This window comes from Gadus macrocephalus, chromosome 4, assembly GCF_031168955.1.
Source record: "Gadus macrocephalus chromosome 4, ASM3116895v1".
NCBI classification, from domain to species: Eukaryota; Metazoa; Chordata; class Actinopteri; order Gadiformes; family Gadidae; genus Gadus; species Gadus macrocephalus.
Genome location: NC_082385.1, coordinates 692,492 through 710,739, shown reverse-complemented (window position 1 = coordinate 710,739; position 18,248 = coordinate 692,492). Strand labels below are relative to the sequence as shown.

The 18,248-nt window shown below is 45.8% G+C and overlaps 1 protein-coding gene and 1 long non-coding RNA gene across 3 annotated transcripts; both read left to right on the top strand.

Annotated features, from left to right (window-relative positions):
* The first annotated feature begins 433 nt into the window (after nt 1-433).
* Nucleotides 434-7,133, top strand: LOC132454929 (uncharacterized). Of its 2 annotated transcripts, none has more exons than XR_009525035.1 (3): nt 434-681; nt 2,135-2,182; nt 5,670-7,133. It is a non-coding gene; the product is annotated as an uncharacterized LOC132454929 (long non-coding RNA). The 2 variants fall into 2 exon arrangements; XR_009525034.1 differs by lacking the exon at nt 434-681 and adding an exon at nt 823-1,748.
* Nucleotides 7,134-7,263: 130 nt separating this feature from the next.
* LOC132454914 (troponin T, fast skeletal muscle-like) lies at nt 7,264-9,220 on the top strand. The gene has a single exon (XM_060048522.1). The coding sequence runs from the start codon at nt 7,898-7,900 to the stop codon at nt 8,852-8,854; it is 957 nt and encodes a 318-aa protein (XP_059904505.1). The 5' UTR covers nt 7,264-7,897; the 3' UTR covers nt 8,855-9,220.
* The last annotated feature ends 9,028 nt before the right edge of the window (nt 9,221-18,248 follow it).

Below are 18,248 nucleotides of genomic sequence, written 5' to 3'. Positions count from 1 at the left end.
AAGAGATACAGTAAATATACTATTCATTCAATTGTAATCCATTGATTAATAGATTGGATTAAATGTTAGCTAATTTATTATATTTCTTAGTTATGCAAAATGCTGCACCTGTCTGTGCAGAGTGTTGCACGTTTACGTACAATACCGGCTCAGGCTGTTGCATGACAAAAACAACACCATCTTGTATGGCACCGGTTATATAGAGGACACTGCTGTTGACAGAAGGTGCGTTACCGCACCGTCATCAGCTGTTGCTCCCCTTTCCGGTTCAGTGACAACGTGAGAAGGCTGTAAACACCGGTTGGGTAACCTCCCGCCCCCACCGGGCGCGTGGACTCGTGATTGGCCCAAACAAGAATTGATTGATTGGTTTAATTAGGTGTTTCCTCGTTCCCGTCTCGAGCTTCCCGCTGACAGCCAATCCCGGGCTGTTCGTCCTCATTAGTTCTGAGTTGGATCACCTCTGTCACCACACCCACAGCTACATTAACGTGCGCTAGTTTGCTTTCACTAACTTAGCCTACTGATCTTTTGATCAGCTTAAGCTTAATTAAGGGAGTATAGTTGAAATATTTTTTAAACATATTAATAATTGCTTGTTCGTGTTTTCCTTTACTTTTTGACTCCTGCACCCGGACAAGAGTGGCCGCCAACGAGGGAGCTTCAACGAGGACCACCGCAGTGAGTTTGCTGACCAAAGCTTCATTGGGCCTCAGTATGTTGCTATCTTGATCTAATCTGCTGCTCCACATACATATGCTGTTACAGTAAAGACTATGTATCGCTTATCTTTTCCCTTAACATGTGTTTCCTCCTTTTAAGCGACCGAGATTTATTCAAAATGCGGGGGGCCCCCCTTTGGGGCCCCCCGTAGAAGACTTAAGACTGGTAGCCGAGGTATAGGGAGGACGTACTCGAAGTATTCGTCTGGGGTTCGCGGTCGGCGGTGCTCTTCTGGTCCAGCGCTTTGCAGTCGGTATCGATTCTGGTCTGACCACCCATTCCTTTTGAACCTCGTCTGGTACAGCCGCACTGTGCTGTCTTGTACCATGATGTTGTTCTTGTGCAACCGCAGGACTTTGATGTAGTCCAGCCTTGCTGACTTATCTCAAGAGATGTCACCAAGACCATTGTGGTCCAACACTCCTGGTGTCTGGTATCATGTGCTAGGACAACGCCAGCTTGTGGTGACTTATGTAGCCTGCGGTTCCTCAGTTGTTTAGCACACGAATAGGCGAGTGAAGGGAAAAATATACTATATATCAACCCACGGTTCTGGAGTGTAATATACCAAGAACTCAAAAACGGCACATTTTATTTTCTGTGCAATGATGAATTATATTTTCATGATCTGTGTCCTTCATATGGGTCAATTTTGACAGAAGGATGGTGAAGTCGAATGTTTGAGTGTACCATGAGGGGCTTTGCATTCCGACTGGTTGCTTGCTAAGGGTTGCGCTTTAAGTTTGCAATGGTAGTTTGGTAGACTGTTGGTTCCTTCCACTTCACCGCTGTGAACTTTTAAATTTGTACTTTTAATATTGCACATACTTGCTTGTCTTAAGATTGTGGCAACCCTTAACCGGTTCACTGTCAAATTTTTCTGCAATAGTTTCATTCATACGTTTTCAGATTGAATTGTATCTGCAGTTTCAGTTTATAGAAACAAAGACTCTTCAGTTTGGCTAATTGGTTAGCCTAATGTATTCGGCGTTGGATCAGGACTCTACCAGAACTCACTTGCCATCGTGAGTAATTATTGGACACATTTTTACCAATTGTTTACAGAAACTCTAAATGCTTATAATCATAAAGTTTCCCGTGTATATTATAATTGTTCAGGTGCAGCTTTATTCCGACGGACGAGATGGGGTCATTAATACCGACATTTTAGATCACTGCTTCAAATTGAATGTTTTTTTCAATCTGGGATTAATGTACTTTATATTAAGAGCAATATTTTGGATGTTTAACTAGTTACCCTATAGCGATGTAATACTTGGTTGTTCCCATCCTCAGTCTATAGTCTACTCTCAAATGAAGATGTATTGGCCTGAGTGGAACATTAGATGGCGCTGTGGTGGCGTTCTTTCGTTAACCGAATTCTCTTGAAATGTTCTCGCTTTTTATTTAGGCTGAAAGACCCTCCAGCCAGATGGTTGCTTCAACGAGGACCACCGCAGTGAGTTTGCTGACCAAAGCTTCTTTGGGCCTCTGTATGTTGCTGTCTTGATCTAATCTGCTGCTCCACATACATATGCTGTTACAGTAAAGACTATGTATCGCTTATCTTTTCCCTTAACATGTGTTTCCTCCTCTTTTAGGCGACCGAGACTTATTCAAAATGCGGGGGGGCCCCCTTTGGGGCCCCCCGTAGAAGACTTAAGACTGGTAGCCGAGGTATAGGGAGGACGTACTCAAAGTATTTGTCTGGGGTTCGCGGTCGGCGGTGCTCTTCTGGTCCAGCGCTTTGCAGTCGGTATAGATTCTGGTCTGACCACCCATTCCTTTTGAACCTCGTCTGGTACAGCCCCACTGTGCTGTCTTGTACCATGATGTTGTTCTTGTGCAACCGCAGCACTTTGATGTAGCCCAGCCTTGCTAACTTATCTCAAGAGATGTCACCATGACCATTCTGGTCCAACACTCCTGGTGTCTGGTATCATGTGCTAGGACAACGCCAGCTTGTGGTGACTTATGTAGCCTGCGGTTCCTCAGTTGTTGAGCACACGAATATGCGAGTGAAGGGAAAAATATACTATATCAACCCAAGGTTCTGGAGTGTAATATACCAAGAACTCAAAAACGGCACATTTTATTTTCATCTGTGTCCTTCATATGGGTCAATGTTGACAGATTGATGGTGAAGTTGAATGTTTGAGTGTACCATGAGGGGCTTTGCGTTCCGACTGGTTACTTGCTAAGGGTTGCGCTTTAAGTTTGCAACGGTAGTTTGGTAGCCTGGATACCAGCCTGAACTCCGCCCACAAAATATTTGGTCTTGGAGATTCAGTCTGGAATTGAGCTAGTTGGGAGGTATTTGGTCAGATCAAAAAGTGATCTGACCAATCAAATTGTAAGGGCGGGCTTTATACGTTGATGGACAGATGATACACATTAACGTAATCAACCACGTCACCAAAGAGCGCTCAGCGATTTTACTTTTTTTCTCAAAAATGCTGACCGTGTTGCCAATTTGTCCGTGTATCCTTAAATCATTTTTACAAAACCGGCATAAATCGTTCATGTCCATCTTTTTTCTACTTCGAACGTGCGCTCAGTTGTAGTTTGAGAATAGCTGTGCGTCGCACAACATACGTCACATACTACGTTGCTCTGATTGGTTTTAGGTCTATCCAATTGAGCGAAGAGGCATTTTCCTTCCTGGTTCCGCCCTGTAATCACAGCCCAATGGTTCGGTCTCAGACTCATATTCTGACTAGAATTATGAGTATGACATCGCCAGGCTAGTAGTTTGGTAGACTGTTTGTTCCACTTCACCGCTGTGAACTTTTAAATTTGTACTTTTAATATTGCACATACTTGCTTGTCTTAAGATTGTGGCAACCCTAAACCGGTTCACTGTCAAATCTTTCTGCAATAGTTTCATTCATACGTTTTTAGATTGAATTTTATCTGCAGTTTGTAAAAACAAAGACTCTTCAGTTTGGCTAATTGGTTAGCCTAATGTATTCGGCATTGGATCAGGACTCTACCAGAACTAACTTGCCATCGTGAGTAATTATTGGACACATTTTTACCAATTGTTTACAGAAACTCTAAATGCTTATAATCATAAACAGTTTCCAGTCTATTATTATTCAGGTGCAGCTTTATTCAGACTGGCGAGATGGGGTCATTTATACCGACATTTTAGATCACTGCTTCAAATTGAATGTTTTTTTCAATCTGGGATTAATGTACTTTATATTAACCCTCATAGGGTGTTCGTTTTTTTTGTTACACAGGAGGTGCTGCTGGGTCTGGTGGACCCATTGCATTTTAGGCCTTTTAATTCAACATAATCAAACTTTTTTTTTTAAATACTCACCAGATGGTTACTACATCCCAATTGCAAGTAATATAAACAACACATATGTTAAATTTGTTCACTTTACCTTTGTTAAATCACATTTATGAATAGAGGTGCCACTCGTTCTTGTTTATTTTTGTATTAAAATGTAACAAAATAAGGAAATGCATCAAAACAGGCATAACAGGGAAATAATCAACCCCATTAGAAATTGAAACTCAATTTCAATAACTTCTGTCTGAACAACACATTAAAGCCTTTGAACACGGCCATTATACGTATTCAGACTATACCACACGTGAGGGGCAGAGTCTCACTGTGTGTATTGCATATGTATTTTTTGCACTGGTTGCATGTTTATTGTGTTTTTCTGTCCATCATGGGTCCACACACTTCACAGCGTTACTTTTTGGCTGACGGGCTGGTCCTACATCTGGCTGCTCACGGGTTGGTCCTGGGGCTGGCTGCTTGCGGGATGTCCCTGGGGCTGGCTGCTTGCGGGTTGGTCCTGGTCCTGGCTGCTTGCGGGTTGTTCCTGGGGCTGGCTGCTTGCGGGTTGGTCCTGGGGCTGGCTGCTTGCGGGTTGGTCCTGGTCCTGGCTGCTTGCGGGTTGTTCCTGGGGCTGGCTGCTTGCGGGTTGGTCCCGGGCTGGCTGCTCATGGGATGGTCCTGGGGCTGGCTGCTCGCAGGCTTGTCCTGGCTGCTGAAGGGCTAGTCCTGACGCTCTTTTACGTTTCGGAGCTGGCTGATGCTCATCCTCCTCTTCAAACTCAGTGTCAGACTCTGAATTTTCAGAAATGTTATCCTCACTTTCTGAAACTATTTCCTCTGAATCACCATCAAAACCCTCTGTCTCTTCAAATATCAACTGTAAGGCAGTCTGAACAGAGAATCGCTTTGCCATTTTGATCAGTTGTGGTATGGAACCACGCTGACAGAGCTTTTTTATAGCGTCAGGTCCCCAAGCTTGGTTCCCGCAAGACAGAGGGTGAAATGTGTGGGAATATGGGTGTAGATAGTGTTGGGTGCTCCAATGTTGCAACCTTGTGTGGGAACAGTGGGTGCACACTGACCAACACACCAAGGGCCCATTCACCTGCTTTCCTCTCCTCTCCACACACACACACACACACACACACACACACACACACACACACACACACACACACACACGCGGGGGGGGGGGGGGGGGGGGGAAATGAGGGTGCACAGAACCTATGAATTCCACACTTAAACTAGCTCCGGACCCGAACACCCTGTGTGTAATATAAATGTGATGGGGGGGGGGGTATACAGGGGGGGGTCCTTGAAAATGTTTTCTGACTCATGTTCCTCACAGAAAATGAGCCAAAGCCAATGAATCTTACTTCAAAAAAATAATTATTTGTATCACTTTTATAAAGCTAAAAACTGAAAACGGGTCCCACAGACCCGAACACCTTATGAGGGTTAAGAGCAATATTTTGGATGTTTAACTAGTTGCCCTATAGCGATGTAATGCTTGGTTGTTCCCATCCTCAGTCTATTGTCTACTCTCAAATGAAGATGTATTGGCCTGAGTGGAACATTAGATGGCGCTGTGGTGGCGTTCTTTCGTTAACCGAATTCTCTTGAAATGTTCTCGCTTTTTTTTTAGGCTGAAAGACCCTCCAGCCAGATGGTTGTTCAATGCTGAGCTCTCTTGCTGCGAGAGATCTGGTGCAGATTCCCAGAATGGCCTGAGACAACGGATTATCAGTTGTAACGATGGTTATAAGTTATAGTTATTGGACTGCAAAACTCTTGTGTTGTGTAGACGTTGATAGTCTGCGGATGAATCTTCCCCCTACAGGGCATTGAGGACCGAACAAAGTTGCTGTACTGATCTACCGGGCTCATTGACCTGTTTTTGAACTTTGAACCATGGCGATCCCAATGTCTTGACATCTGCTACTTCATGAATAAAAACAGTTTTTTCTAATTTGATTTTGATCTTTGCGACTGTTCATAATTCAACTTTCTTAACCTCACCAGGAGTAGCCTACACTATGCCTGAAGTCTGTTTATAGAATACAGGAATCCCAACAACTCTATGCTCGCTACAAATTTGATTTTAATCTGCGATGAACTGATCGGAAGTGCAACCAATTAAATGGAATAATTAAGTCTTGCATTTGAAGAGCCTGTTTGCCCGGTAATTCCCACTCATAACGGGGCCCTGACAAAGCAGCACTAAAAGTTCACGCTTTGTAACAAGTGCTTAATTTGTATTTCCAGCAATTGTGGCAAATTAAGATATTGATATAAAAACTATTGGACCATGGTTATATTGTGCCATTTGGTATTTATTCAGTGGTAGATTGGACTCCAGTTTTGATCATTGCCATCCGCATCACTCTTTATCCCTTGAGACCCATTCATGGCTTGACGATGCGTTTGCCTAGTTGGTCAGTCAATTGTAGAATTAGGATCCAACTATTTCAGACGTGCATTCAGTCACTGTCCAAGTGTAATCCAACACCGGACTGACGCGAGTGGCCCTGGACTATTCATATGAAGGTATCACTTAGGACCGACTCAAATTAAAACTCTAAACCCCTAAGCTTGTAACCATAAGCTCATATCAACCGGGTCTTTGCATGAGTAGGTTTCTAATGCAGAGTGACGGAAGGCGCGTTATCCTACAGGGGAAGTCAGCTGGATGGTCCCTGAGCCACATGGAGGGCTGTGGAGGCCGGGCGGCACCTGTCGATCCACTTCAATTATACGCTCTGCAACAAGAAAAGTGCGTGCCCTTTTCCATGCTCGTTAAAGTAACGACCGCCAAACGAAGCAGACGTGCTGAGCACAAGGATGAGATGTCCACCCCCCACGAAGAACTAATCCTCCAGGTCGTTCTTCACCGGTTGCCGCTCCGTATCGTACCAGTTATCAAGAATGTTTTTAATCTCGTTCAACATAGCGGGCTGGAGATACTTTTGGAAGGATCACCTTCTAGCACGTCTACTCCATTGTTGAGGTCTTTCTTTCAAAGGCCATTCTTGTCCTTGGACGACAACAATGGAAGGATGACAAACTTTTTCTGAAACTTTTATCATCTAAAATAAGCAGTCATCTTTTGTATGACGCAGGTAGTCATACAAGTCTGCGGATGAATCTTCCCCCTACAGGGCATTGAGGACCGAACAAAGTTGCTGTACTCCTCTACCGGGCTCATTGACCTTTTTTGAACTTTGAACCGTGGCGATCCCAATGTCTTTTGTTGAGATCTTTCTTTCAAAGGCCATTCTTGTCCGTTGACGACAACAATGGAAGGATGACTAACTTTTTCTGAAACTTTTAACATCTAAAATAAGCAGTCATCTTTTGTATGACGCAGTTCCCGAACCCAGGCAAAGTTGTTGGGCTTATAGATGTAGTTATCGCCCAGTCGGCCTACAATGCATACGTTATTTAAGGGAAGTTGAAAAATGTGCCATCTGTCTTGAGCATTCAAATCCTCATTGGCTTCAACATTCTTGTGTGGGCTATTGCAGGGAATGTAATTTGGCTTGTCAATGGGAGCATTTAAGCACCAACGTTGTTTGAGAAGCCTTGTGACGCCTATACCGCCATTGCCAACTTATCAAGGCCCGGAGAGCATAAGTGTGCGTGCATCTGTCGTGTATCGGAAATAGTTCCTCATCTTCTCCTTACAAAGTAATAAAGATGTGGCTGCGTTGGTGGGGTCAGAGTGCAGCCGGGATCTAGAGGGATAACTGAGGGGTGGGTGGATCCCTCGGTGTTGGACGAGTCAAGGAGAAAATAGCCTCCGTGCAGCTCCATCTGTCTGAACTGCCCGCCGATGACGCCAGGCTCTAGAGAGTTAGAACTGTTAACAGTCACATGGTAGCGGGAAGCCCTTCAAAAACATCTCCGCTCCAAGCCAGGGGCCTCACTTGTCCCCACTTGTCCCCTGACTGCGAGCCAACCGCAGGTCTGAGAGCATCTCGATTGTCTCCCTGGGACCTCGCTGCCTCTTCGAGCAAGAACAACACCATGTCGGTCGCTGAGGAGAACGTGGAGGAGTACGAGCAAGAGGAGGAAGAGGAGCCGACAGACGCCGGACCGGAAAGGAGCGAGGAGGAGGAGCGGGATCAAGGCGAGGGGGACTCAAAGTGGCGTCCTAAGACCACCTACATCCCCAACATCGCGCCGCCCAAGCTCCCGGACGGCGAGAAGGTGGACTTCGACGACCTCCACCGCAAGCGTGTGGAGAAGGACGTGAACGACCTGCAGTCGCTGATCCACCTGCACTTCTCCACCCGGGAGAAGGAAGAGGAGGACCTCGTCTCCCTGAGGGAGCGCATCGAGAGCCGCCGCTCGGACCGCAACGAGCAGGTGCGGGTCCGCGGCGAGCAGGAGCGCCAGCGGCAGGCGCGGCTCGCCGAGGAGCGGGCGCGGCGCGAGGAGGAGGCGGCGGCCAAGCTGCGCGCCGACGACGACGCCAAGAAGAAGCTGATGTTCACCAACAAGTCGTTCGGCAGCTACCTGCAGAAGCAGGACGCGGCGCGCAAGGGCAAGAAGCTCACGGCGCGCGAGGAGAAGAGGAAGGCGCTGTCGGAGCGACGCAAGCCGCTGAACATCGACCACCTGAACCAGGACAAGCTGGCCGAGAAGGCCCAGGAGCTGTGGGCGTGGCTGCACCAGCTGCACGCAGACAAGTTTGAGCTGGCCGAGAAGCTCAAGAAGCAGAAGTACGACATCGCCCTCCTCCGGAACCGCGTCAGCGACCACCAGAGAGGCTCCAAGGCGGCCAAGACGACCCGCGGAGCCAAGGGCAAGTCCGGGTCCTGGAAGTGATCTGTGTGTAGGCTGAGGGCGTCACTCTGCGGTGGCGTCACTCTGCGGTGGCACTGTCACGAGCTGCCATGCTTCTGTTTTGTGGCTGTTTTTTATGGACTATTTTACCCCCCACTGCTTTGGATGACTCTTTTACCACCTGTGGTGTGACTATGGATTTGTTTGATTGCAGGCAATTTGGACTAAGAGGGTGTGAATCAGACCACATCACTTACAATCACCGTTTTTTTTCTCGCTCCCTCTCTTGGTATTCCATCCATTGTTATATAATTGTTTGAATTGTTTGTTGTATAATTAGAGTGTATAATGAGCAGAAAAACTATTTTTTTTGCACATGGATTGGGAAAGTGATTAAAATCGAGCACAAACATTTCAGTTGTGTTATTTAGCCTAGAAAGCTGCATAACTGTATTTTCCAATTTGAGGCGCTCTGTCGACGTGTCAACACCGCAGCTGTCTGGTTTATATTTAAAGCCCTCCACCAACACCGCCAATGTTAATTGACGAGTGGCCGGTTTGCTGCGTTTTAAAAGGTTGAGATGGTATGGTATGACAGGTGTGCCCGCAGCTGAGTCCCGCCGCGTGGAGCTATTTTGGTCTCGCAGCCCTCCGGGGGTGGCTAGGCACGTTGGCCTGCATTGTTTACACGGGGGTAATGTGCGTGTTGACTGAGAAATCGCGCACCGTGCCGCTAAATGGCGCCCCCGGCGTGCTGTTTGTTTAGATAAGGCGATTGATGTCTGGGATCTGAAGGATGGGGACTCCAAAGGGTACGACTCAAACGCAGTCAGACTGACCGGGTTTCTTTTTATAGCCTAGTTTTGTTTTACATTTGATAGCCTACTGATTTTATTTTTTTAATCCTACAATGGCTGCTGCATTATCTCAAATTTGATTAAATGCCAATTCAAATACGAAAATACAATCGTAATAAAACGAACAAATAGGCCTGCCTCAAATAATAGTAATGGGACAATGAAAGAATGAAACCATATAGGCTACTGTAGGATGAAATTGGGGGGATAGACCATGGCATGTGACCGCATGCTAATTTATAACATAACTTTGAGATGGAAACAATCAAACAAATAGAAAATATGAAATGGTTTACTTGGGCTTTTTCTTTTGTATAACATAATGGAGAACATAGTATTGCAGTGCAACAGGCACATGATGGCTACATGAAGGTTAACACCTAAGAACCGCTAGGGGTCACTAGAACCCCGGTTTGTACCAAGTGGAAAACACCTGGAAGCATAATTGCTGGGAAATCTATTCAAAGCGATCTGTTGTCATTTGTGTCCCAATGCGAAAGATAAGTCTAATAAAAAACAACAATAAGAAATGCTTTTCACACTCCCCTATAACACAATTAAAACAAGATAATCAGCTTGGTTTACATAACTAATATGGGTTTTTTTCTCGAGCATCCATTTAAACATGTTGTAAAAGCGTTCATATTCCTCAAATTCCTCCTACTTTTAAAGGTTTATATTCGGCATATTTGGCCTACTGGGTGCTTTCACAAGTCGGTCTAAGGGCCAGAGCCGTTTCAGCTAACAAGAGCCAGTTCATACTGCCACTCGCCCCTGGACCTCGCATGTCAGATTGGCTCCGGTGTAGGCAGCTGTATGAAGCCGTCCAGACGCCGCAGTTCCCGACAGGTTTCCATAGTGACCAGAGAGAGACCATTTCTGCCAGCGGAGATTGTCTGAACCCCCCCCCCCCCCCCCCCCCCCCCCCCACCACCACCACCACCACCACCGCCACCACTGCTACCTGCAATAAATAAAAATGTGTTTTGTTTGCCAGTGTGTTGATCCTGTGGTCACGATAAACGACACATGTCCCATCTGTGATATAAATCTTACTCTACACAAGTTTATGGATTGATGTCTGGGAAACTGAATTATCTGATACGTGACCAGGTATGCTTCATTAATCTACTCCCACCCATTTCGGTTAATGCTTTCTGGTCACTGCTCTAGCCACGTTTTAGCGCGATGCACGTGTTTGATCACACGGCCGTGAGGGAGCGCACAATTTATTGTTTCCTTCACTGCGCCCGAGCCTTTTACCACGTTCATTGACTAAATGCCTAACTCGTATCCTGAAAGATAAAAATGAAATATGAGACAGATGCAGAAACAACTTTCATATAATGCATTGAATGTCCAAATCACAAATAAATCATCTATATCGAGATCAATGACGTGGCCAAAAACCCGAATGAATCTACCAGACGTGCATCTAATAACTGTTGAAGCAAATCTGTTGTGCCCCAACACTCATGTGGAGCAAACATGTCTTTGATTAGGATCCACATAAAGCATCATTCAACAGTGACAAAACAATTGCCACTCTGTGTGTGGACGTCTCCAACTAATTCGATGATGTCTGCTGAAAGATGCCATCCCCTACCTTCTGGGAATTAGCCAAGCTCTGCTTTGGTCCACCATGCAATTCATTAGACATAAGAGCTCCTTAAGATGGCTCTACCGGGAAACCCTGAAGCCTGCTCAAGTGCGAGGTCGTTCATTGATGGGATTGGACCAAAACGTATTCTTGAACCTGGAGTAGGTGGACAGTTCCGTGCAGCCTGTCTTCTGCTTCAGTATAAACCTCGTTGAGTGTCTCTCTGTTTGTATAACCGAGTCAGGTATCACAGCCTCAGCTTTGTGTTTGACGATGCAGTTAGCCTATATAAGCTATCAACTCAAATTTCATCCCCAATTTTTTTTTTTACGTCAAATAATTTATTTAGGGCCTGCATTGCGTTTTTTCTGGAACTTGGATAGCATCTCAGATTCCTGCCCAGAGGCGCTCATTAATTCCCACGGCCACTTAAAAAATGGGAGAGGTTTAAGTTTTACAAAGTACTAGAAATATCATTTGAAAAGGGAAAACTGCCACTTCTGGTGACTAAAGATAATAATAATATTAAAAAGGTGCTGTGATGGTAATATTACAATAAAGTGCCTCTTCTTCGAGGAGACGAAAGGTCAGACACAGAATAAACGACCTTATCCGAGTGTGACATTTAAAGAAATTCTTTAATTGGGAGATGTGTGTATCAAACCGAAAGTGCTGTGTTTATCGGGTTCAGCTTTAACGTTGATCGCACCAGGCACAGAGATCTCTCTGGGACGAAATGTACTTCTCTGCATTTAAATTGCCCCCCAGTTCTTAATATTAATAGATTATTGTTATGGAAACTAGATGATCCTTGGTGACGCATCGTATGAGATAGGCTAACTATGAGCCGAGGGTTACCTTGACATAGAAGCCAACACTCACACACATAGACATAACCGCACATGTAACACACAAATACTCAATGGCCAAGTTTCAACCAGACCAGCCTATGTTCATTATCAGACAACTGAAGAAGATATAAGATCTTACTTTCAGCAAGGCACGCAGAATGTGCAATGGCGTTTGATATTCCCTGTGTTCAGATGTGCATTTATGTGCATTTATTCAGTCAAGCGTTCATTTATAGATTTTATTTTGCGCCATAAAACATCTTTACCTCTATTTAAGAAAGAGGCAATTTTCTGGAAGATCTGTAACAAGAAATATATCAGCCTGCAGCCTTTAACAACCCCAGAATGAATACAACCAAGCAATCGATGGCTCTGAATGGCGGAACTTCAAATTGATCGAGTAAAGAAGCGGACTAAAAACAAAAAAACATCAACATTGAATGAAAGGGAAATTTGGTCCAATTGTGTTTGGTTCTGTTTTATTGCAAGATGATCCGGAGGTTTCTGATCCTGTGAATTATGATTCAGATATTGATTTTAGCAGTGTGGGGCTCAGAGGAGCGGCCATAGAAAGAAAGACCATAACCTTGTTTGTTTATGCGACCAAAATAACGGCGACAGACTGGACTGCTGCTCCCTGGAGGGATTTGGACTTCCACTTTCTTTAGGGACTTTATATTGTGACTCACAAATCAAATACCACTGTCAGCCCCACATGAAGACACACCTCACACAGCAAACACATACCGATGCACCCAAACACTCTGTCTCTGTCCCTGTCATTCACACACACACACACACACACACACACACACACACACACACACACACACACAGACACACAGACACACACACACACACACTGACTTAAACACTCTCTCTCCTCACACACACATGCACGCACACACACACACACACACACAGAGGGACTTAAACACTCTCTCTCCTCACACACACATGCACGCACACACGCACACACACACACACACACACACACACACACACAGAGGGACTTAAACACTCTCTCTCACACACACATGCACGCACACACGCGCGCGCACACACACACACACACACACACACACACACATGCATACCAGCACACCCCACCCACAAACAAACACAAACAAGCAGCCACACCGGAGTGAATGAGTAGCGGCTCTTGGCCACAATGCAGAGCCTGATGGGCCGTCTCAAGGTGGCGTCCGCCTGCTGATAAACCATCCGGCCTCCAGAGGCCGTGAACCGCCAAGCTTATCGCCAAAAGCCTCCTTTCCAAATTGAGGAGGGACCGTAGCGACGAGCAGGGTATAAAGGCAGATCCCCTCCGCCACGACGAGACATTCATCTCCTGCCCCCCCTCCTGCCTTGCACTCTCCTTTTAGTTCTAAGAGCCCTATCCCCCCCACCCTCCACCACCGCCACCACCACCCCCGCCTCCTCCTCCACCACCACCACCCCCGCCTCCTCCTCCACCTCTACAACCCAAAAGGAAGCCCGGACAGTATAGGAGCTCCTTGAGCGCCGTCTCCTTGGGCGGGTTGTGCTCCTCGCTGCTCATGTTCAACGCCCCCAGAGCTTCCTGTTCCTGCCCCGTACTGCGCACACACCCACACCCCCCCCGGCGTGAGCCATCAGTCCCTGTCTGAGAGAGTTCTTCCTATTTTGCTGCCGCTCTCAACTCTTTGAGGAGTTTCTGGGGCCCTCAGCTCTCTGAATGTGATGCAACAGTGTTCCTGCAGAAAAGTCATGATGCATGAGTCACCGTGCACCCCCGCCTGTGTGTGTGTGTGTGTGTGCGTGTGTTTGTGTGTGTGTCTACGTGTACGTTTATCCTTGCGTCATCAGGGAATGTACGGCCATGGCTCTAATTATAGTCCGGCTCCATCACAGCTCCTGGGGACGAGGAGGTGGGGAGAACCGTCACGTTGGGATTGTGTGTTTGCGGACCCCAGATGAATGACTCATCAGTTCAGCGTGGGAGTGAGACTAGTCATTCATAGATCCATGCAGCGCAAGCCTGGCTTCAAAGCTGGAAATCCATTGATTAAGGGCTGTGGAACAAAGCAAATGCAACACGTCCACAAACCCAATGACCTTACAAACGTTTGGCAAGAGTTTGCCTCCAGGTGAAGACCCCTTTAGTCATACTTGGGGGTGTGTGCTATTACAATACTCCACGTCATTCTGCGTCGGGCGTGCTTTAAACACATCCCCTCCATGGACCCTGAGTGACGCAGGCAGTGAATCACCCTGTGATGCTGAAGAAGTCGTGAGCCTTGAAGGAAATTGATGGTTTTGATGAATGCGAGCCCTTTCCTGTTTGGGTTCTCGATCTCTCCGCTCGGTCCTCTGGGAGTGATTCACGCTAACTCTCGAGGTGGGTACTAACAAAGAACAAATACTATAATGCTGCTGTACCTAAGTACAGTGTTCAGGCATCTGTACGTTATATGAATGAACATAAATGAATATGTGTACTTTTGCCACCACTGGCTAACACCTCCTTCCTCTATGTGTTTGCAGACCATCTGGGCATCGTGCAGCCTCTATATCCACCATGCAGCCTCTATATCCTCTATCTATATCCTCTATATCCACCATGCAGCCCCTATATATCCTCTATCTATATCCACCATGCAGCCTCTATATCCACCATCCAGCCTCTATATCCTCTATATCCACCATGCAGCCTCTATATCCACCATCCAGCCTCGATATCCCCTATATCCACCATGTAGCCTCTATATCCTCTATATCCAACATGTAACCTCTATATCCACCATGTAGCCTCTATATCCACCATCCAGCCTCGATATCCCCTATATCCACCATGTAGCCTCTATATCCTCTATATCCAACATGTAACCTCTATATCCACCATGTAGCCTCTATATCCACCATGTAGCCTCTATATCCTCTATATCCACCATGCAGCCTCTATATCCTCTATATCCACCATGCAGCCTCTATATCCTCTATATCCACCATGTAGCCTCTATATCCTCTATATCCACCATGCAGCCTCTATATCCTCTATATCCACCATGCAGCCTCTATATCCACCATGTAGCCTCTATATCCACCATGTAGCCTCTATATCCGCTATATCCACCATGTAGCCTCTAGATCCACCATGCAGCAGCTATATCCACCATGCAGCCTCTATATCCATTATGTAAATGAAGCCACAGAACACGGCGCACGGTTATTTGTCCCTAAAGCTGTTATTAGCGCGTCTCGCTAAATGCCGCCTGGATGCTGACGATAATGCCAAGTCTGACTCTAACACACTCTCTCACGGAGACGCACATCGCCTCAAACATGAGGCACGACACGCAAACAGTGTATGTGTGACACATGCATACACTGTCAGAATCGGAATCAGAATCAGCTTTATTGGCCGGGTATGCGTAAACAAACAAGGAATTTGACTTTGGTTAACCCTTTGCCCTCGAAGTACAACACTCACCTAACCTATTGTTTAGATTAAAAATAACTGAAAGAAAAGTACAAAATATTAATATACTGTTAAGTATACAGCATAACAATACAATAGAATTTACGAATTTACAAAAAATCTAAAATAATATACAATAACAATTTAAGATAGGGAAGAAATGGTGCAATATCAATACAGAGACTCAAGGTTTAAATAAATATTTAAATATAGCGCAAGGCAGTTCAGTGCAATGGCAGTATATTAATAACAAACATTTAAATTGTAAAATTGAAATATACATGAGGTAGATGAGCAGAACAGTGTTGACAGACTTTGTTCAGTGAAAGGGCGGGGGCTATGTCTGAGCGTTCAGCAGAGGGACTACACACGCACACACTTGTTTTCTCTCATTGTCAGGCTCGCGCTCACCTTCGTGAGGTCAGGAGTGCGCTAAATGGTTTCCAGCAGCAGAAAGCGTGTCTCCCATCACAGGTCAGGGTGAGGAGGTTGGGGGGAGGTGGGGACGTGGGGGAGGACACATCTCTCCCCCAGATGTCTCCATTGTTGACAGTAAGTGAATCTGGCAAAGTCGTCGTTGTGTGATGAGCCGTTGCTGCGACTCATAAATATCAACCATGTCGGGCGACATGTTGGAGGCGTTAATAAAGAATGGATTTTCTTTTCTCAGTTTAATTCATGATTATGTGGATGATGCCTGTATCCTAAGACACGTTGCTTCTTTATTTATGGATATTGTTTGAAATTAAATTAAAGGCACTTAGACACGCCAAGTGTAAGCTAATTGATTTTGCAGTTCGGCAACTTGAGTCCAGAAAGAGAAAAAGACAAGAGAAACACTCAATCTGACGTCTCTAAACTTCCGAGGGCACTCTGGGTGAAGACACATCCTGTCTTCACCAACCCCTACCAACCACATCAGATTCATCAAAACCCTTCAAACTTTTATTGTTGTTTTTGGCCTAAACGATGCATGGGGATTGGTACATAGTTTGGTATTGATCAAAATCACAAAAAAATGCCAATGGCTTGGGAGCCCTCATGCCGTCGCTTGAACCTCTTGAAGCTAGAAACGGCCCTACGATCTCACACAGAGTCCGCCTTTCCCCCGTTCCCATCGCCAGAGTGCCTGCGCATTCATGGACGGGCTCCAGGTTGCTTTGCCGACACGATGTTCCATCGGGTTAAATGAGCCAGAAGTCGAGCAGTGACGGCGGGGGTTCTGCGCTCGCTGGCTCGTACCCGTCGGGTAAAACATCTATTTTCTGCCACCTCAACGTCGATATGCTTCCCCCCTCGGTGTGGATTCAGTCAAATGTCAATCTCCCGTCTCGCCTCCTTCTTCTGACGGCGCTGGTGAAACAAACATTGGTTTGATGGTTCGCAGTACACATGTTTGAGACTTTAACGGCTTGTTTGTGTGGTGTGTTTGTGTGTGTGTTTGCATCTATCTTCTTGTGGTGTCCTTACCTCAAGTAAAATAATATAATTGATTTGTTTTGTGTGCATAGAATACCTTTTTATAAATACTAGAGTTTTCGCGCTCGCAACACAACCTAATCTTCTACACAATCAAAATGCGATCCCTGCCAGAATGTGGAATCCTCTGCCCATTAACCAAGAGCAAGCGACCGAGAAAAGCTCTGCATTAATTCATAGGATCATAAACTGGCCATCGGGCGTTAATGGATAGTGACATAAGTGTCGCCTCGCCATTTACCTGGAATGCTTCCCGGAATAGACCTGTAGCTCTTCTTCTGCATCGCTAATGGGAGGCATTCCATCTCATCAGTATGGAAGAGTCTGGAGACACCACAAAATGTGTTGGCAAAACGTCCGAGTTGTCCTTTACAATTTTGATAAAGCATTTTTGTGGGTTGTGAATTGGGGATGTGACATTAATTTGAACATATCTCAGATAAAGTCAGATCAATATTTAAGTGTTGTTAGGACAAACATTAAAATCGATATGTATCAAGCCAAGCTTTATAATAACGAACAACACAACAAACAACTTATACAATTATACTAGGTAGTGTGAGGCCAATTTAGCTCTTAAAAGCTTGCTGTTCTGCTCAAACTCAAGCGTTACACACGCGAATGCCTAATGTATCAGCCGCCTAGTATTGTCAACGAGGGCTCCAACCTCTCTCACCAAGCCTGGTACACATAACTATTAAGGAAACGACAAAGGCTTAATTACCCTGCATCGCCACGTGGCCTTATTAGCTCAAGTGCTGCTAAATATAAGACTGCGCTCTGAATGTGGGTTTGGTGGTCCAGGGAGGGGGTGGACTTCAATACCGCGGAATCTAATGTAGACTTAACCAGCACCCTCCACCACACACACACACACACACACACACACACACACACACACACACACACACACACACACACACACACACACACACACACACACACACACACACACACACACACACACCACCACCACCTCCCTTCCTCTCAAACCAATCTCTCATCCTTTCCCCAACCCCTTGCTATCGGTATCCTGGTACGATCATCAAGGATGTTGAGATTAAAGCGATGGAGACTGCGGCCATTTGAAATGCTTCTGGTCGTAATCACTTCCTAGAGTTAGATAGCTAGCTAGCTAGAAGCTACGACACAATTTTACTTAAAGTCCTGTAACAGGAAAGCCCGATGT

What these genes read in the sequence shown, in the direction of transcription:
- LOC132454914 (XM_060048522.1), top strand. Translation starts at nt 7,898, where the DNA reads ATGGTAGCGGGAAGCCCTTCAAAAACATCTCCGCTCCAAGCCAGGGGC.